At 59.5% G+C, this 19,319-nt stretch overlaps 2 protein-coding genes across 6 annotated transcripts; one reads left to right on the top strand and one right to left on the bottom strand.

Annotated features, from left to right (window-relative positions):
• Window positions 1–20: 20 nt before the first annotated feature.
• Window positions 21–10,438, top strand: BACE1 (beta-secretase 1). Of its 4 annotated transcripts, none has more exons than XR_013924057.1 (10): window positions 21–401; window positions 4,328–4,416; window positions 4,956–5,172; window positions 5,452–5,589; window positions 5,708–5,842; window positions 5,984–6,085; window positions 6,229–6,378; window positions 6,533–6,704; window positions 6,800–8,822; window positions 8,981–10,438. XR_013924057.1 is itself a non-coding variant. In XM_080366811.1 (10 exons), the coding sequence occupies exons 1-9, from the start codon at window positions 156–158 to the stop codon at window positions 7,039–7,041; spliced, it is 1,491 nt and encodes a 496-aa protein (XP_080222937.1). In that variant the 5' UTR covers window positions 21–155; the 3' UTR covers window positions 7,042–7,074; window positions 9,235–10,438. The 4 variants fall into 4 exon arrangements, 2 of the variants coding, with proteins under 2 accessions (XP_080222937.1, XP_080222936.1); XR_013924058.1 differs by having other exon boundaries at window positions 6,800–9,129; window positions 9,235–10,438; XM_080366811.1 differs by having other exon boundaries at window positions 6,800–7,074; window positions 9,235–10,438.
• On the bottom strand, window positions 10,346–19,294 carry RNF214 (ring finger protein 214). Of its 2 annotated transcripts, none has more exons than XM_080366808.1 (15): window positions 19,088–19,294; window positions 18,765–19,008; window positions 18,426–18,485; window positions 17,914–18,054; window positions 17,087–17,226; window positions 16,005–16,073; window positions 15,070–15,166; window positions 14,695–14,783; window positions 14,127–14,229; window positions 13,577–13,675; window positions 12,847–13,223; window positions 12,169–12,304; window positions 11,796–11,903; window positions 11,313–11,408; window positions 10,346–10,600 (listed from the first exon to the last, which is right to left on the bottom strand). In XM_080366808.1, the coding sequence occupies exons 1-15, from the start codon at window positions 19,177–19,179 to the stop codon at window positions 10,535–10,537; spliced, it is 1,917 nt and encodes a 638-aa protein (XP_080222934.1). In that variant the 5' UTR covers window positions 19,180–19,294; the 3' UTR covers window positions 10,346–10,534. The 2 variants fall into 2 exon arrangements, with proteins under 2 accessions (XP_080222934.1, XP_080222935.1); XM_080366809.1 differs by having other exon boundaries at window positions 14,127–14,217.
• Between the last annotated feature and the right edge of the window lie 25 nt (window positions 19,295–19,319).

The following is a 19,319-nucleotide window of genomic DNA, read 5'->3' as shown; positions in this document are numbered from 1 at the left end:
CCGCCGCGCCGCCTGCCCGCCCCGGCGCGGCCGCCCGGCCGAGGCGCTGGGCGCTGCGGGCCCGTTGAGGCGCCGCGTCCCCCGCCCGCCCGGAGGAGGGCTTTCCGGGGCGGGGAGCCGCCGGTGCCGCGCAGGGCGCGGGCAGCGCTGCGGCGATGGCGGCCGCCTGGCCCTGGCTGCTGCTGTGGCTGGGGGCGGCCGCCCTGCGCGCCCGCCCGGCCCCGCCGCGCATCCGCCTGCCGCTGCGGGGCGGCGCGGCCCTGCCGCCGGGGCCCCGGGCGCGCCGGGCGCCGGAGGAGGCCGAGAGGGCCGGGAGCTTCGTGGAGATGATCGACAACCTGCGGGGCAAGTCCGGGCAGGGCTACTACGTGGAGATGACGGTGGGCAGGCCCCCGCAGAAGGTAGGGGCCGCCCGTGCGGGATGCGGGTCCCGGGGCGGCGGGGCTGTGGGTCCCGCTCCGGCCCCTCCGCGGCTCCGTGCGGGGGAGCGGCGCTGCGGCTGCCGCCATGGCCCGGCCCGCCGTGCGCCCGCTGCACCCGCACCCTCCCCTTCCCCCCCGGTGGCCGGTTTTTCGCCTCGGCTGTGGGTGCCGTCCGGCCGGAGGGGGCTCCCGCTTCACCGGGGCCGGGCGGGCGCGGCGGGCGCCTCTCCGTGCCGTGCGTGCCAAGCCTGCATCCCTCCCTCCATCCTCCCTCGCTGCCTCCCTGCCCAGCCGAAGGATGCCAGCGCGCAGGAGCCGGCGCGGTGTGGGCGGCCGTGCGGCGTGCCCGGCCGTGTGCCCACCGACAGGCGCGAAGGCACCGCAGGGCCAAGGGCACGGTGCTCCCAGTGCACCGTCCGCCACAGCCGGCGGGCCCCCCCGACCTGAGGAAATCTCCCAGAGCTCGCTCTCCTGGGTGCTCTCACAGCACAGGAGTCGGGGCTGCGTGCAGGAGCCAGGGATGGAACCCCCCAGTGCATCGCTGGGCTCTGCTCCTGCTCCATCCTTCCATCAGTGTCCCTCGAGTCCCAGGAGCTGCACTGCCTGCCTCATGCGTGTGGCACCATCTGCCCGTGTGCTGGGGACAGGATGGGTGCCGAGGGCCAGGTACCAGCTGCACAGCCCAGGGCCGACCAGCTCCTCCCCTCTTTGATGGGTGAGATCATGGAGGTTCCTGCCGCCAAACCCTTTTCCACCCATACGGAAGTCAGGCCTGCAGGTTCAAGGGGGCCAGCTCGGTGTTCGAGGGTCCCTGTTCCTTCCAGCGCTGGGCCACGTTCCCACGCACTTGCCACCCACCACATAGGCTGGTGCTGCCAAAACACCCAGCGCCTGCGCAGAGTCTGAAACAAAGGCTGGTTTTTCCCCACGACCTGGCTCCATCCCGGGTGCCCAGTGCAGCTCTGCACACATGGTGGGAGAGAGCAACACAAGCGAGAAGTGAAGCATGGACTGGGGAGTAATTCTGCCACCACAGAAAGCAGGTCTCTCGGAGCGCTTTTGTATTGTCCCTGTGTGCCCGGGTTTTATTCTCTGCTTTGGCAGGGTGCGTTTCGGGAAAAAGGGAGGAGATTATTTCTAAAATCTAGTTTTAAATGTGATTTCATCATCTTTTGCCTGGGACCTGCCATGTGTCGCAGCTGCCAGATAATTTCCGTGCGAACCACCTGTTTCCAGGCACTTGTGTGTTTCTGAGCCAGTCACCCTTTTGGACAGCATCTTCCAGCCTTGGACTCCTTCCAAATGTGAACGTGGTGCATGTGCGTGCGTGCGTGTGTGTGCTGGAGCAAAATCCCTCCAGGCGTTGTAATGGCATTAAAACATTCACATGAAAGGGTAGGGCTGTGCATATGCAGAAAATCAGGGAGCGGGGAGGGTGTTTGTCCGCGGAGGTGTGTGCGTCCTTCTCAAAGGCACATGGGTGGTCTATGTGCTCCACTCTCCCCTGCAGCTCCATCTCCCTTCTCACATTTTCTTTCACCTTCGTGGTGCTGGCAAGGAAGTGTCTTTATTCTGTTGTGCTTTAATTTTGGTTCTGAGCTGTGCTGTGTAGTCACCCTCAGCGGTTAATTGCTCTCGCACTCCGTGGCCCTTAGCGTGTTGGTTACGCTGCGTGGTCACACTGGGCTCCCCAGGACTGTGGCCGAGCCATAAATACAGGGGGCAGAGGGTGGGAGCCGAGCACTGGGAGCTGGTGCTTCAGGACTGATGGTGAAGGCTTGGTGCCTCCGCGAGCAGGTTGAGGCTCACCGCCTCGGGAGTGACACGCGGCGCTAGGGCATGTACCGCGCAGAGCCAGTGCTTCTGCTGAGGTGTCTGGAGGGGCTGTCACTTCCAGGGAGCAGCAGAGAGGTTTCAGACAGCATCCCTGCCACACATGTCCTGGCCTTGCCAGTTCACGCGTCGCGTCCTGGCCTGAAACGATGGCCAGACTGAGTCTCAAGGATGTGAGTCCTCTCCACGTGGGTCCTTTGCATGACTCCTGTCAGCAGGATGGAGCCTGCGGGGTGCAGGTCCTCACCGCTGCTGCCATTGCTTAGGTGTGTAGCACCCACCGGCCTGGCACGGACCGGCTGGGGCTGTCTGGCTGCTGAGGGGTTGCATGCGGGTCCCAGGTAGCTGCGGCTTGTCTCATCTCCCTGGCACAGCTGCTGCTCTCGGCCAGGCAAGAGCAAAATGCCTCCCTGCTGCCTGCGTCCTCTCCGTGCAGCATCAGCTCAGCAGGTCTTTCTCCAGGGAAACACTTCTCCTCTGGGTACCCCGCGGACCAGGGAAGACGAGCTGAGTGGAGCAGATGGCCCCTAATGACCGATCAAACAGAACCACCCTGGGAACGGCTCCGGTGCATCAGCCGAGGCTGCAGGTGCCAGGTTGCCGGGGGAAGGTTGGGCTGTGCAGCCGGCACTGAGCCAGCCTGGCAGCTCCTGGCTTTTGCCCGAGGAGAATATTGGAGGGGCAAACGTGCCGCTCTGGTCTTTACTCATGGCCTGAAATGAAATGTCCCCCCAGGTGAGAAGCCAGCCTGGGGTCAGGGGAGACCTGTCCCCAGCACAGCATGGGGCTGTGGGCTGGGCAAGGGGCACCCGGGACATGCTGCCTGCAGCCGTCCCCTGTCAGCGAGCCACGGAGAAAACTCCAGCAGCTGTAGTCCAGCGCTTTTACGATTAGCACAAGCGCATTAGCCTCCTTCCCTCTCCCTTCAGACTCCACAGATTAAGGGCCAGAGCCCTGGTACGGTGCTGGTGAAGCAGTGCCCCGGCACTGGGACTCGGAGCTCACCCTGCAGCAACGTGGTCCAGCATGGCCCAGAGCCCCGCTCCCACCCCAGCAGTCCCCCCACTCTGCTCCTCACAGTGAAGGGTGCCGCAGGCAGGGTTCAGGTGGGGGCAGCATCCACCTGGCTCGCTCCCGGCCCCACCGGTGGGATGTTTGCCAAACCCTGCCTGTGAGCTGGTAATCCGGGACACAGGCAGAAATGAACTGGGAGCAGAGCTCGGCATATGGATGGCCGATTAGCAGACCCAGCAATCTGCAGTGGCTTGTGTTCCATCAATCCTTCTGAACAGCTTTGCGAGCAAATTAGGTTTCCTGGCAAGGGGAGCCTGGGCACCCCATCTTGCTGCTGCTCGCTCTGGCCCCACAGCACCGTGCCAGGTGCTTGCCGAATCTTGCCTGTGGGTTGAGGCACTGGGCGCAGGGGCCGAGGCCGGGCTGTGCTGAGAGGAGAGCTCATGCTCTGTTTGCACGGTGCCGGACAATGTTTGCTTTTTGTGCAACACCTTGATGTCACTGACTCCCCCACCACTGTGTTCTCTCACACAGCATCTCCGAGCCACCCCTGGGCACAGCAAAAGAGGGCCCCAGCTCAGCTTGGGCTCTGCACTGCTACACAGCATCCCTCTGGGGCGCCCCAGACACAACAGGCACCAGGGCAACCTCCCTGCCCTGTTTCTGCCTGTCCTGCTGCTGCTGGCAGGGCAAAGGACCCTTCGTGCCCACCTAGGGTGGGCTGAGCCCTGCCAGCCCCAGGCAGCAGCACACGGGGCTGTGCCAGGGAGCCAGCGCTAACCCGGTGCCAACGATGGGGCTGGCAAAGGGCCCGGCCACTCAGTAGGGGTGAGTTGGGAATGCCCTGGCCCGGTTGGGAGGGCAGACCCAGGCGTACCACTCAGACAGGGACCCAGAGCCGTGGCTCCCTGGGAAGCACATGATATGGCAGCCACCGCGTGCCAGGCGTGGGGACAGGGAAAGTGTCACTCACCTGTGGGGGCTGGACAGAGCTGGGTGGATGGTACAGCAAGGTCTCGCTGCAGTCCTGAGCCTCCCTGTCTCTCTTCCTTCTCCAGCTGAATATCCTAGTGGATACAGGGAGCAGTAATTTCGCTGTGGGAGCTGCACCTCACCCATTCCTCCGGAGATACTACCAGCGGCAGCTGTGAGTATGCTGAGACGATGCAGACAGCACAGCCACTGCTCAGTGTGCCTGTGATGCAGCCCCAGCCCCACAGAGGCATGCTGTCCCTTCTCGCTGGGGGTCTGGCTGGACCCTGCCAGGTACCGCCCAGCCTCTGGGACGGCTGGGTCCGCGCAGTCCCTTCTGCGCCCAGAGAACGAGGGACCCCTCGACCGCCTGTCCGCCCTCCCACAATGTTTAAGATGGTGTCGGGGCTGCTGACCGTTGTGCAGGGCAAACAGCAACTGGGCTTGTCCCCTCCACACGCTGTGGCAGCCTTGGCTCAGGCTGCAAGGAGCCATCCTGGTGCTTCACCGACCCGTGGTGGGGCTCACCAGCAGCTGCACGAGTGGAGAAATGCACTGCCCTCACCCAGCCATGCTGGTTTGCAGGACAGGCGCACCTCTGTCCTTGCAAATTCTCAGCTATGCGTGTGCATGCTCCCACCATCACCCAACAATGTGCAGGCACCTGCTCCTCCCCTGCACTGGCCTTACTCTGGCTCTTCTACACCATTGCAGGTCCAGCACCTATCGTGACCTGCGGAAGGGTGTGTATGTGCCCTACACCCAGGGCAAGTGGGAAGGGGAACTGGGCACCGACCTTGTCACCATCCCCCATGGCCCCAACGTCACTGTCAGAGCCAACATTGCTGCCATCACGGAGTCGGACAAATTCTTCATCAACGGCTCCAACTGGGAAGGGATCCTGGGGCTGGCGTATGCCGAGATCGCCCGGGTGAGTCCTGGCTTGCAGCTCTGCCTGGCCCTTCCAGCAGACACGGGCACCCTGTCCCAGCAGGGTTTGGTTGCCTCTTTCCTTGGCTCTGCTCAGTCCCCTGGGGCCTGGCTTGAAAGCTGTGCTGATGACCTTGAGCCCTGCTCCAACAGCATGCAGAGCCACTATTCCTGGGGCACAGCGGTCCCAGCAAGGGGAGCTCCCTGGGTAGGGAGAGCCCCTGGAGAAGGGATAACACTGATACATCCCTGTCCTGCCTCCGCTTTCTCCTCCCACCAGCCTGACGACAGCCTGGAGCCCTTCTTTGACTCCCTGGTGAAGCAGACACGGGTGCCCAACATCTTCTCCCTCCAGCTTTGCGGGGCAGGCTTCTCGCCCAACGAGACAGAGGCCCTGGCATCGGTGGGGGGCAGCATGGTGAGTGCTCCGCAGGCGGTGCACAGGCCGGGGAAGGCTGGTGGGGCTGCCCGCACGGGAGGTGCCCTGGCCAGAGCTGGCAGAGTGTGGTGGCAGCGCCTTTCTGTCCCCTCTGCAGATCATTGGTGGCATTGACCGCTCGCTGTATGTGGGTGACATCTGGTACACACCCATCCGGAAGGAGTGGTACTACGAGGTCATCATCGTCAAGCTGGAGGTCAACGGACAGGACCTGAACATGGACTGCAAAGAGGTGAGGGGGCCCTGGGGGAACCTGCCCTACGGGGCGCTGCTTTGTCGCTGCCACTGGAGGCATCCGCCTTTGATCTGAGGGGGATTGGGAGGGGAGCGGGGCTGGGGTCTCGCACCTGGCTCACTCCTCTTCTGCCCCCAGTACAACTACGACAAGAGTATTGTGGATAGCGGGACAACCAACCTCAGGCTGCCGAAGAAAGTGTTTGAGGCTGCAGTGAAATCCATCAAAACAGCTTCTTCAGTCAGTGAGACCCATCCCTCCGCCGCGGGCACACCCCCCGGGCTGGTGCAGGGCTGCAGGCAGTGCAGCTGCCTGGCACCAGCCTGAGGATCTCTGCTGCCCGCCCGGCACGGCCCCACTCACCTCCCCTTTCCCTCTGGCAGACCGAGAAGTTCCCAGATGGCTTCTGGCTGGGGGAGCAGCTGGTTTGCTGGCAGGTCGGCACCACCCCCTGGCACATCTTCCCAGTCCTGTCCCTCTACCTGATGGGGGAGGCCACCAACCAGTCCTTCCGCATCACCATCCTGCCCCAGGTGAGCATTGGGCTGGCCAGACCCTGCCTGGTGCTGAGTCGGAGCGCAGGCTGGAGCCAGTCACATGGGCAGGACCGTGGCTGGGTGGGCACAGCCACCTGCCCCCGGGAGCTCTGCCCCAGCCCCTTTCCTGACGGTGCCTCTCTTCTTACAGCAATACCTGCGCCCAGTGGAGGACGTGGCCACCTCTCAGGACGACTGCTACAAGTTCGCCATCTCCCAGTCCTCCACAGGCACCGTCATGGGCGCTGTCATCATGGAGGGCTTCTACGTGGTCTTTGACCGCGCCCGCAAGCGCATCGGCTTTGCTGTCAGTGCCTGCCACGGTGAGGGCTGGGGCCTGGAGGAAGGGAGAGGTAGAGGGGACGTGGACATGCCATGGTAGCGCAGAGGCCAGACCCCTGCCTTCTCCCGCCCCCAGTGCACGACGAGTTTCGGATGGCCGCAGTGGAGGGGCCCTACCTGCACTCCAACATGGAGGACTGTGGCTACAACATCCCGCAGACGGACGAGTCCACCCTGATGACCATCGCCTACGTCATGGCAGCCATCTGCGCCCTTTTCATGCTGCCCCTCTGCCTCATGGTGTTCCAGTGGCGCTGCTTCCACTGCCTGCGGCGGGACCACGACGACTTTGCTGATGACATATCCTTGCTGAAGTGATGGCGGAGCATGGGGGCAGCCCCGGGGCCGCAGGTGAGGCAGCAGGGCAGGGGGAGGTAGGTCCTTTCTCCAGGGCTGCAGCACGGAGGCAGGGCAGCAGCGTGGGGAGCTCAGACCCTCAGCCCGGGCCCTCCTGGCCCTGGGGGACTTGGTGCCCGTCAGGGCCAGCAGGTCGGGAGCAGCCGTGGGAGCCCCAGGCCTGGGCTGTGTTTGTCTGGGACCTGCAGAAAGAGCGGGGCAGGCGGAGAGGGGGGAGAGCGTGCAGCAACCCCGTCCCGTGGGCTGGGGCAGCTTCCCTGCTCCGGCACCAGTATGGGCTGGGCTGTCCCCAGCTCTCCTGCCCAGCCGTGCCAGGCTTGACAGAACCGTGCTGATGAGCCGTCGCGCCGCCTGTCTCCCGTCACCCTCCATCCCTGCGCAGCCGCCCTCAGCCCACGCTGCCATGAAGCTGCCGGCCCCCGCTGTTGTGTAGGGAGCTGTGGGTGCACGCACCTGCGGCACAGCTCCCTGTGCGGCATGCCTGATCCCGCCAGGCTCCAGGGTTCCCATCTCCGGAGCTTTTCAGAGACAGCCACACAGGGCCGGCCTGGGGCTGCCTGGACGGGAGCAGCCAGAGGCAGGGGTTTCCCTCCCACCCTCCTGCTCACCCATACTCCGCTTGCTCTTGCATTTCCCGTTGCGTCCCCCCTGCCACCCCCAGGCTCTGCTTCCGCTGCTGCCAGCCCCTGGACTCCCTGTGCCCACCCCACTCTCCCGGCTGCCTCCTGGGACGGGCATGAGCAGGCACCCATCCTCTCCCTGCGCCGCTTTCGCTCACCACGTCCCCTTTGGGGATGGGAAACTGCCTCTCCTTTCCAGCGGCAGCCATGGAGAAGTTGGCGGCTGCTGCCCTCCCACCCCGGGGAAAACAGCCTCCCAGCTCGGGGCTGCAGGCGTGGGGAAGGGGGACGTGCACTACAAGCACCCCCCAGCCTGCTACACAGAAATCGTGTGCCAGGAGAGAGCGAGTTACCCAACCCCGGCCGCTCCCCAGCCCACCCGCCCGTTCAAAAGCCATAGGGGAGCCAGCGCCGGGCTCAGCCGCCCCCCCCCCCCCCCCCGCAGCCCCTGCCCTGCCTCACTGCTGGCGCGTCCCCCGGCACGGGGCACAGCAGCTCCGCTTGCTCCACAAGTCCGTGTGTCCGGCCCCAGCTCCTGCTCTCCATGCGTGAGACATCCCGGCAGCCTGGGGACGGGCAGTGGCTGTGGGGACTTGCAGCATTTATTATTTTTTAAACACATGGTTGTATTTATTATTTTTTTTTTTTTTATAACGCGAGTCACTAGTAGTGCAGCTGCGCAGAATCAGAGCGTGTATATAGCAGGTCCCACACCGCACACAGGTGTACAAATAATGGTCGCTTCTCACCTGTACAATATATACATATATCTATATTTTTAATTCTAGCGCTCAAAGTCACTGTTCCAAAACCCAACATTAGGGGGTTTGGTCCTGTTTTGGTTTTGTTTTTTTAAAATATTTTTAGCCCCTCTGCTCAGTCCTAGGGCCTTGGCCACAACCCAAGGCCAGGGCTCGCTCAGTAGCGGCGTGCTCGGGTGGAAGCACTTTATGGATCAGAGGTGGTCCGAGTCGGTTTCAGAGGAGGTGGCGACAGTGATGGAGGGACGCAGGAGGGCAGGGCTGGAGCACACAGAACAGTGGTTCACAAGCCGAAAGGAAATTGGGTGCAGGAGGCACTTCTGTCCTCACCGTGTTCCTACAGCAAAGGGAGGACTTCACGGTATGTAAGGACAATGCTCCCCTTCTCCCCACAGCAATCCCTGCCCCGGGGAGAGGGGGCGGCTGCAAGCTCACCATCACCCTTCCCCAGGGCAGATGCCCTTGATCTTGCAGGCAGTTGATAATGCTGTATTTCTTGCTTCTCTGCCTGCAACTCAGATGGGAAGGTGCTTTGTTTTAAACGCCAATTTTCACTGATTAAAAGGCAACATTCCTCCACGAGCAAAGGACAGGGCTACCTGCGGTGCCCGGGCCGAGCTGGCAGCTGCCCAGCCAAGGCACATGCAAGAGCCGAGCCACCAGTTCAGGTGGGGACAGGGGCTAGGGGCTGGAGCACCGCAGCGCTGCAGTAATCACCGAGCATTAAGCTTGTTACCTAAATCCTGCGCTTAAATATTTCCTTCAAAAAGCAGCAAGGGAGCCAGTGCACGGGCGGGAGGAGGAGACACACGCAGTGTAGGAGAGGCAAGCCAGCCCTAGCACTGGGCACCGCCACAACAGCCCGTTACGCGCACCCCTAAACTGTCCCACGTCACTGCTGGCGCGCTCACGAGCAGCGCCCAGTTCCCATGCCCCGCTGCAGAACTGCAAGCATCCAGCGACCCCACTCCGGCGCGCGAGGAGAACGTTACACAACCACAGAGCGCGCACAGACCTCCGCACCCTTGTGCCTGCCCAGGACCCTCCCAGGATCCCAGAGACTGTTGTGGACCACTGCCTTAAAACACGCTGGCAAGTGTGTGTGTGCGTGCGTGTAGGAAGATTGGGGCTGTGGCCAAATTCAGGCGTGCTGCATGCAGGCAGCGCTTGCACTGACCGACCCGGAGGTGCAGGTGCCTCTAGCAGGGCTGAATTTGCACCACAGGCTGCAAACAAGGGGAAAAGAAATTCTACAGAGTCAGCGCAAGATTTGAAGTGGTGCTGAGCACCTCGTAATCCCACCGAAATCCATGGAGAAAGGTGTTGGTGCGTCAGCCTGTGCTTTAGGAGAAAGTACAGGAGAGGGGAAAGGAGGAACTGCAACAGGTTGGTTATCCCGAGCTGCAGCGCAGCCGCATCCGTTTGCTCCCAAGCGCTTCCCTCCCCAGGGCCCAGGTACCGCAGGGAACGCCGGGTGGAGGCGCATGGTGGGGACAGTTACCGCAGGCTGTCGATGTAGACTCCAGTACTCTGTAACCTATTGTCTATGTAAGAACAATGAATGTTAACACACGGTAAATTATTATTACATTAAAAGACCACAAAAAACACTCTTCATCTGCAACCCATTCGTTGCTAAGAGGGGAGCTACCGGGTGACAAGACGTGGCAGGGGACCGGTCCGCTGGGGCATCCCACCAAGGGGAATGGTTTGCGGTGAGCGTGGAGCCAGGCAGAGCACTGGCACTGGAGGAGCTGCTGGAAGTTAAGCGGGGAGAGGTAGGGACAGCAGCCGCTAGCATCCCAGCAAGCAGGTTATGCTTTAACACTCACTCAAAAGGCAGGCAGCAAGGCTGCAAACTAACAAATGAGGAGCAGCACCAAATCACTGCATAATATACACACTTTATTTATGAATTTGTATGTATACAGACTTTCTATACACACATTACCTATATAATAAAAATGTACATGTGTATACATGGTCGTATAAATATAGAACTGTAGAAATCTTAGAACTGATCCTGTCTATTCACAGCAACTCCTCCTGTGGGACCTCTTTGTTCGATAGCCGTCATTTGAGGCTTGGACAAAAGGGGCAAGTGTCATTTGTGTTGGTTTGTGCCCAGAATTTGATACACTGGAAGAGAGAGAGTTTGTCAAGAGCCACTGGCACAACCCAAAGGCACTGTGAACATGGCGTGGCATTACTTCTCCAGAACAGTGCTGGGAAGGGCACTCACTTTCAGGGACAGGCTCTTTTGCCCCTTAGAGACAACCTCCATGTGGAGGCAGCCCTCTTCAACCTATCAGGACCATCAGACCCTCCGCAGTACGTGGTTTCCCATTTCCTTGGCAGTTGCTGAAGGCCCCAGGGCTACTGGGACGAGGTATTTGCCTACACAAGTGAACCGCTGCCAGCACTGTGGGGTGAGAGAGTCTCCTCCTCAAGAGCTCCTACACCCAGACCCACAGTGCCCAGACACCTGAGCAACAGCAGCAGCTCTCTCCTCGCCCTGTATTCTAGAGCTTTCCAGGCTGTCCCGCTCCAGGAAGGCAGCAGGCCAGGATCTAACCCTCACAGCAACAAGCACAGGCTTGGGGGCAAGAATAAGGACAGCCTGTTCCTAAAGCCACCACCAAATGGCCACTCAGGGTGGTCCAACTAAGAGTACAGAAAAGGGGGGGATGATAAGACACAGAGAAACTGTTTATTGATCACACCCTTCTCCTGGCAAGATCTCAGTACAACAGGGACTTGCTACATGTGCCCCAGGCTCCCAGAAGGGAATCGGCACTAGGAACTGTTCCGAGGAACCCCAGAGCAGCACACAGCAGGGCAGCACACTCACCTCCTTGTGCAGCACATGCGAGCAGGCCATGGGGTGGAGGTCACCGGGCTGCACAAGCTTCTGGCACATTAGACACAGCTTACAGGCAGCCGGGGTCTGGGACGAGCAGCGATGGAACAGAAAGGAGACAGGCACGGAAGTCAGACACCCCAGCTCAGATCACGTATTCCACATCCTAGCTACCTGTCCTGCCAGCTGCACCCAGGGGCCGCAGCTTGCCCAGTTCCTCCCTCTGCACGCAGCCATCACGCTACATTAAGAGCCTCTGACACCTCTCTTGCGGCCGTTCCCCTCTTCTCCAACATGAAGCACAAAGGATCCAAGCCCCTAACCCTTCCCTCCTGCCTCACCAGCCCCAAGTAGCTGTGCGAGGAGAGGTGCCAGCTTCACTGGCTCATCCTTTCAGTCGCCTCTCAGAAGGGCTCCCTCCCTCCACTTTCCCTGGGGATGGCAAAGTGCTGTAGGAAAGGCAAAAAGCCTTACGTGTGACGCTGTTCCAGGGTAAGCCACCTGGGCCGGGGGCAGGAACATGGGTGTGCTGATCTGAGGCAGCGGAGCAGAGAACATGGGGGCCCTGATTCGACTGAGAGGCTGCAGCAAGGCAAACGAGGCACGTCAGAAAAGCCCAGAAGGAAAGGACAGCTGAGTTACCCCAAGTCACCTCGGGGAAAACTGCTCCCCAGCATTACGCTGCAGGCAACAGAAAGGGGAACCCGGGCACATGCCCGACGCACAGGCCAAGCTCTGCGTGGTCCCAGCAGTGAGCCCTGCAGGGACACAGCACAGCTCCCCTGCTACCCAGTCTGCCCCTCGCAGAGCTCCCCACCAGCCTGGCAGGCCCCCGCCGCTCTCCCACCTGAGCTCCAGCTGCCGCCCGCTCCTGCTGCTCCGCCAGCTTGGCCGCCACGAGCTGGTTCAACTCCTCCATGGTCAGACCCGCCATGGTCCTCCGAGCGGTCTTGATCTGCTGCAGTATGTTGGTGAGCTGGGCCCTGCGTGGACAGCGGCCTGCTAAGAGCTCCCAGCCACCACCAGCGAGTCCAGCTGCCCCCATGGACGGGGCCCCCCATCAAAGGGCCTGCAGCGCGGCTCCAGGCGAACCGGCCACCCCAGCACCGGGGGAAGCCCGTATCACAGCAAAGGAGCTTGTGCTCTCAACTGTCTACTCTCTGAATAAGGCAAATCACACGCTGAACGAGCTTCTCTCCCCAGAACACTGGGGAAAGGGGGGAAACCCCAGCTGGAGCGTGAGACAGGCTGAAGGACTCTCGCCTGAGGCAGTGCCGCGTGTAGCATGCTCCTGGCTGTGCTCAGCTATCACTGCTGTCCTTCAGACAAAGCCCCAACCGTTTCTCATTCCTTCCCAGTGCCATGGCAAGCCTAAGAGAGCACTCAGCCTTTGCTCCTCGCCTTCAGGCCTCCCTCGCTTCCTCCAGATGCCATACGCACTAAGAGGAGCTCCGCTTCCCCTTACCCAGCTCCCATCCCACACACAAGTCTTCGCTCTCCGGGAAGGAGGACGCGAGACACTTACTTGTTGCACTGCGGAAACCGAGTCAACAACTTCTCCAGCAGCTTTTCCAGCTTATCAGCCGGCTGCAGCCTGTGAAACTCTGGAGTGACATTAACCCCCCCCAGGCCTGGCGGAGGAGGGATGGAGGCAGCGGGAGTCATGTGAGGGCTGTGTGTGCCAATAAGCGATGCCACTACTGGGCTGTTTCTTCCTTGGGAAGCAGGCAGCGGCGGGGAAGGCTGGTTGGGCCTGGAGATCGCAGGATTCAGGAGAGGGAAGGAGAGTGCCCGAGGGTCAGCACTTGGCATGACCATGGGAACGGGAACTGGTCCGATGGGAAACGGGAGCCTGGGAGTAAGGGATGGGTTGGGCTGGAATGCCGTCAGCATGAAATCTGTCTGAGAAAGAAAAACAGGAGGAGAAGGAAAGGCTGGTTAGAATAAGCCCATCTGCAAGCAGAGCTGAGTGCCTTCCTCTCCGGCCAGACAGGAGGCGGGCTGAACCACAGGCACCAGCAGCTACACTCCTTGCATCAGGAGAGACACCGTTCCCCTCCTCTCCCGGGATGGCAGGCAAGCCCAGACAGACATGGACAAGCACAAGCACAGGACCCCAGGAAGCACAATCCCACACAGCCTCCCTCAAGGCGCAGGCAGTGCCAGTCACAGGCCATCGGGCAGCTGTCCCCAGAGTCTCGCAGCAACTTCCCAGCACTGAAAGCCTGTATTTACTGGGCTGGAGAGGCACTCACTTCTGAGGGTGGAGGTGGCAGTGTCGGGGTTGGGATCTGCGGAAGGCTGCTCAGCTTTGTTCCATTTCTTACCATCTGAATGTGGTCGTTGAACTGATCCTAGCAGAGAGGAAAGAAAACGGATGCGTTTATCAAAGCCTCCACCTAAGGAAGTTTCGGGCACTGCGCACCTAAAAGAGGCAGATTGCCCTGCCCGGGCAGAGCATTCTCAGCCCTCGAACGGGTGCAGGCCCAAACACAAACACAGCTTGATTTCACAGGAGTCAAGAGAATGAAAAAGGACCAGGAGGGAGAAACAAAAACTGCTCTGCGATCAACCCAACACACTGCTTTCACATCCACGTGGCTGATCTGCACACATGAGCCCAAAGGCAGGCAGAAGATCTCTGCAGCTGCTCACAAAGGCAGGCTGACTGTGCTGTGCGATCGGGCACACATCTTTTCTGGGTCTTGGTCCTCTCCCAAAAAGAGCTGAAATTAAGGACGCAAAGTAGCATTGGTGCGAAGAACAGCTCGCTGTTAGGCAGGGAGCCATTCGGCAGGAACTCACTCGGACACTTTCCTTCGTCATTCGTATCCTGTTCAGCCTCATCTCCCACTCCTGCTTTGGCCTCATCGTCTCCAACGTGGGTGGCGCAGACCTGCAAGCACAACTAAACTTTCCCACTTGCAACTGTGCTCTTGCTGGCAGCCAAGTGAGAGCAACTAACACCCCATACCCTCCTGCCTTCCCCCGCCAGGGCTCCTTCCCCTCCTCCAGCTGGGCAGGAGGAAGAGCTCAAGCCCAGGTGAGGAACCCGGCAAGAGAGCGCATGGTGCTACCAGAGCATGGACTGATCTGACAAACAGAGGCACGGACAGCACAGTCAATGCTGTGCCTACAGCACTCGGTCTAGAGCACAGCACACGTTCAGCAGGTGAACAGCAACAGGGAATAAGCAAGCACAGCCCCAAATATCTTTGCTTTCCAAGATTACTGAATCACATTGTTTTACTAAGGCGGCCTCAGCAGACCTTGAACTATTTCAGCCAAACCTCCAGCGTAAGTAGAGGAAGAGGAGATGGGCACATAGAGATGCTCGAGTTACCCTGCCATTTCTGAGACTACAGAGACTTACTTGAGGTAGGTGAGGTGTAGCTCCGCTTCTTTTTCTGCTTCTTCTAGTTTCAACACCAGCAGCTCCTTTCGGCTCTCCAAGGACAGGATCTAGCAGAGAGAGGCCCCACATGAAGAGCAGGTTTTGTACTCCCTCGTTTCTTGCTGCCAGACTGAAATCTCTTCACCAAGCGCCATGCTAAGTGCACCAAGGCACTGCTCCCAGCTGATATTTACAGCACTGATACTCGTTTATCCCTTTTTTTGTCCCACAAAGAAGGGGACTGAGCCTCATCCTCAACTGCTCCCAATTTCTCACAGTCATTCATTAACAATCTGGAATATCAGAAAGACCCTCTTCAACAGCTGCTTTGCAGGTAAGAAGTCACCTGCTAACCTCTGCTTTCCAGGCCCGTTCTGTCTCCTCAAGAATGTTCCTGTTGATTTCATTATGCTGGTTCTTCAGCTTATCCAGCTCCATCTCCCACAGCTGCCTGCAGACAGAAACACAGCAAGTCTGCTTAGGCACTGAAATGATGTGAAACAGGAGAGCTGGCAAATCCCCACAAAACCAATCGATCCTGGTAGCTCTGGACGCAGCGGAACCGTGGAAGATCGACACCTTCCAGCGTGCAGAGTGACACCAGCCACAGTTCACAAGGCTGCATGAGTCACCGTCCCAGGAGCGAGCTGTTCCAGAGCACGCATGCAACCAGCATGCGGACACACTGTGCAAAATGGGGAGCGGGGAATTCTCCTCAACAAAATTCAGTCCAACTCCAAGGAAGGGTGCACAGGTCTGAACCAGGAAGCAACCAGCGGTGGCACACAGAACTAAGCTGTTATGATCCTGGAGAAGTTAAAAGCTGGCCCTTCCCACCTGTGTTATGTGAGCATCTACACCTGGACCTGCAGCTTCTCTGTCCAGCTTTAAAATACCTGTGTGTGCCAGAGTTTAGAGTAGTTTGGCAGCTGTGGGGAACAGACAGAGAAATAGGTTTGCTCTACCTCTGGGAAGTTGAAATTCAGTCAGAGGTAGCAGTTACAAGCTGAGTCAGTCCACTGAGCATAAACTCTAATCTTATGGGATCTTTATGTCCCAAGTATCTAGGAGCCTGCTTGTGATCAGGATCAAAGAGGATTTAATCCAGAGACCAGGCGGCCCCAGCCTGCTGGAAGGGGAGATAAAACCTTTAGAGCACATAAGTGGACAGCACTGTTCAACCACTCTCCCTAGCCCACCCCACCAGCAGCGGATTCACTCGGGAGCAAAACGACTCAAAGGAAAAAGAGACTCAACAGCGTTAATCTGGTAATCGGTAAGAGCCTCACTTTTCATCGGACTGCTCTGCAATCAGAGAGGCAATCTTGTTCTCTTTCTCCTCCTGCTCTTTCAGCAACCTGCACAAGAGAAAAAGGACAGGTGGAGTTACCCGCTGCAAAGGTGTTACTGCCCAGCCACTAATGCTGCAGGTCCCAAGTTTAAACAACGTACTGGCACGGCTGTGCGCCCAATGTAACTGCACGCTCTGAAGACTGCACCGTCCAATAAACATTTAAAAGCAACCACCAGCATCCTCCAGAGCAAAAATTTTGCTGTATCATGATACTGCACAAAGATTGTGGCACTGAACCAGAATTCGCCGCAGGGAGCTGTGCCACTCTGACAACACAGGCTTTGCAACTGTTCACTCAGGGGGAAACAGGGGCCGAGTACTGGGAACTATTACTAAATCAGCTTCACGCAAAAACATCACTGAGCTCTCAGGATAAAAAAAGTTCAGGCCTCTACGATGTGACAGAACAGCTCCGTAAAAGCACAAATTCAAAATCCAAAGGAACCTTCAGATCGTCTCAAATTCACGTCTTGCTTGCACTAGATCCTCCCCGAACCCAGTGAGATCCTTCACACAGAGCAAACAGCCCATCATGCAGCAAAGCCTGGCAGCAGTGGTCAGTCTTTCAAACCATTTGGTGCATGGCACAGTCAAGCCGCCTACCGAAATGGGGGAGTTGAGGAGAACAACTTGGAAAGGGCAGCAAGACCCTTCCCCTAGCACTGCAACAGAGCAGTGCCGCCTCCTGCGGGAAGGCTCTGCATTCCCAAAGACGGCAGCACACAGAGCCGAGCTGCACGTTACCCTTGCCAAGCACTGCCTGGGCACACACCTAACAGGCAAAGCAATAACCCACGGCCCAAAAACTCACTGTGAGATCCTCTGTAAACAAAAAGTGTTCCATCTGTGGCCGACCCACTCCAAACCATAGAGGTCTGTCCTAAACGGTTCACCAACATACTTGCTGCTTCCAAAAAGTTTGGAGCAATCCTCTTTTGTTCAATCAGGTATACATCAGGGTCACACAATACCTTAGTCCCCTGCTCAGAATAAATACTTTCTTTTCCATGCTTGTACCTTCTGCCTTTCTCACAGAGTTTCTCTATTTCTGCTTTCAGATCCTGCTCTTTCTGCAAGAATTCTTTCTTTTCTTTCTCCATCTTCTTCTTTGTCTCCTCTCGCTTGATTGTAACATCCTGAATTGCTTTCAGGATCTCCTAGAGTAAAACAAGCATCACACATACAAAAAACAAAATTCCCGAGTACTGGTTTTGGCTTTAGATCTGTTATTGTTTCAGATTAATTGAATGGAGATTATGGAATTACATGCATCATCAGAGTCTTTCTTTTTAGTACATCAGAAAAGTTATATGGCGGTTATTATGAGAAAACCCAGGAGACAGACAGACGGTCTAAACTGTGGGTTCTCCTGCCTCTTTCAAAGGCTTTTAAGGGGCAGTGGGTTCTGATCTGGTTTAGATTTGATGGTCCTTTCATCTTCAGGGGAGTTACCATAGGGCCAGTTGTGAATCACTCATTTAACCTCATGATCCTTAATCAACAGCCACAGAGATCTAAAGAATCACACCTCATTTCGCACCGGTTTTCACTTGGAAAAAATGCTGCTCTTGTTGAAGGGACATTGCAAGACTGCCATCAGGAGCAGAGGTGTGCACAGGATGCAGTGCTAGGAATTCGCTCTGAACTGCTCAGCAGCCCTTTGGGCAGGGGGCAGTCCTTAGCACCATAAAATAGTGTCGTACACAGGGGAAACTGCCATATGGCATGTTGCTGCCACTTCTCACAGCCTGCTTTGCTCTCCCCAAGGCCAAAGCAGCCCGCTTAATCGCGTAAGTGGCGGCACCAAAGGGCAGGTGAAACAAAAAGAGGGCTTTGCCAAATACCTGGTGGTTCTTCATTTCTTCTTCTCTCCGCTGCTGGAGCTGCTTAAGCTGTACCTGCAGCTGATTCTCCACTTGCCTCTGTTTGTCCAACACCTCCTGGTAGCGCTCCTTCAACAAAGCCCTCTCAGACATCATTTTGTCCTGCAGCAGAGAGTGGAAATTCAGGGAGAACCTTCCCCTTCTCTCACGCTAAAGACAGTGTGGACACAGGCAGTAAAAGCTCAGTGGTGTGTAAGAGCTCAGTAGGCGCCACTGTCAAGGACCAGTTAAACGGTTTTCACTTTCAAAGCTCAGGCTCTCCAGATCGGGAAAGACCAAAGGGAGGCATGGCCTGAAGGTGCAGCTAGCACTGCGTTTCCTCCTTTAGAGAGGATAACTTATGAACTCCGAGACTGGTGTTTTAAAGAGAGAAAACAGCCTTTGGGAAGAGCAGCGCCCCTGCTCCTCTGCCCAGGAACAGCTGCGGGGGAGCGGCGGAGCCAGACCTGGGACCCCAGGGCTTTGATACCCACCAAGTTCTTCTCGATATCCTGATCCGTGTTCACGTCCATATCGGCCGTCTTGAAGTCGGTCTGCAGAGGGAGACGGTGCCATCAGAGCGCCCACCAGTCGCCTCGCCGGGTGGCCAGGCACAGGCCCGCAGCCAGCCCTGGAGCCGCGGCGGCGGCAGCGGGACCTGCCCCGGGGCCCGGCCGCGTTCCCCACGCCCGGCCCGGCCAAAGCGCAATGCCGCGGCGGCGGCCCCGCGGAGCCGCTCTGCCGCCCGGCCCGGCCTCCCGCTCCGCGCAGCCAGGGCCCCGCACGGTCCCCGCCGCGGCCGGGCCCCCCGCCCCGCCGGCCCCGCCACCCACCTGCACCGCGATGTTCTGCGAGGGCCGGGCGGGAGCTGCCTCCGCGTCGGGCTCCGCCGCCGCCGCCCCGCCGCTCTGCCCCCCGGCCTCGGGCTGCCCCGCGCCGCCGGGCGCCGCCGCCAGCAGCGCCGGGGCCTGCCCGGGGGCGGCGGGGCCGCAGGGGGCGGCCGCGGGCTCAGCCTCTCCGCCGGGCCCGGCCGGCGCCGCCTCGCCGGGGCTCTCCGGTGCGGCGAGGGCGCTCCCGCTGCGCGAAACAAACATCTCGGTCACTGGCGGCGCCCGCCCGGGACCGGGCCGCGGCCGCGCCGGGCCCGCCTACCTACCTGCCGGGCGGCGCGGCGGGGCCGGGCTCGCAGAGGCGCGGCGGGGCCGGGGCAGCGGCGGGGCCGTCGGCCTGCGCCTGCTCCAGCGCCATGGGGCTGGCTGCGCGGCGGGCAGGGCCCGGGCCCGGCGGGGCGCGGCGCGGGAGCGGGAGCGGGAGCGGCACGGCCCGCGCCCCCGCCGCCCCGCCCCTTCCGGCTCCAGCGAGCGGCGGCGCAGAGCGGCGCGGCCGGC

This window comes from Falco punctatus (genome assembly GCF_963210335.1).
Source record: "Falco punctatus genome assembly, chromosome: 16".
Lineage (NCBI taxonomy): Eukaryota > Metazoa > Chordata > Aves > Falconiformes > Falconidae > Falco > Falco punctatus.
This window is presented reverse-complemented; position numbering and strand designations above follow the sequence as displayed.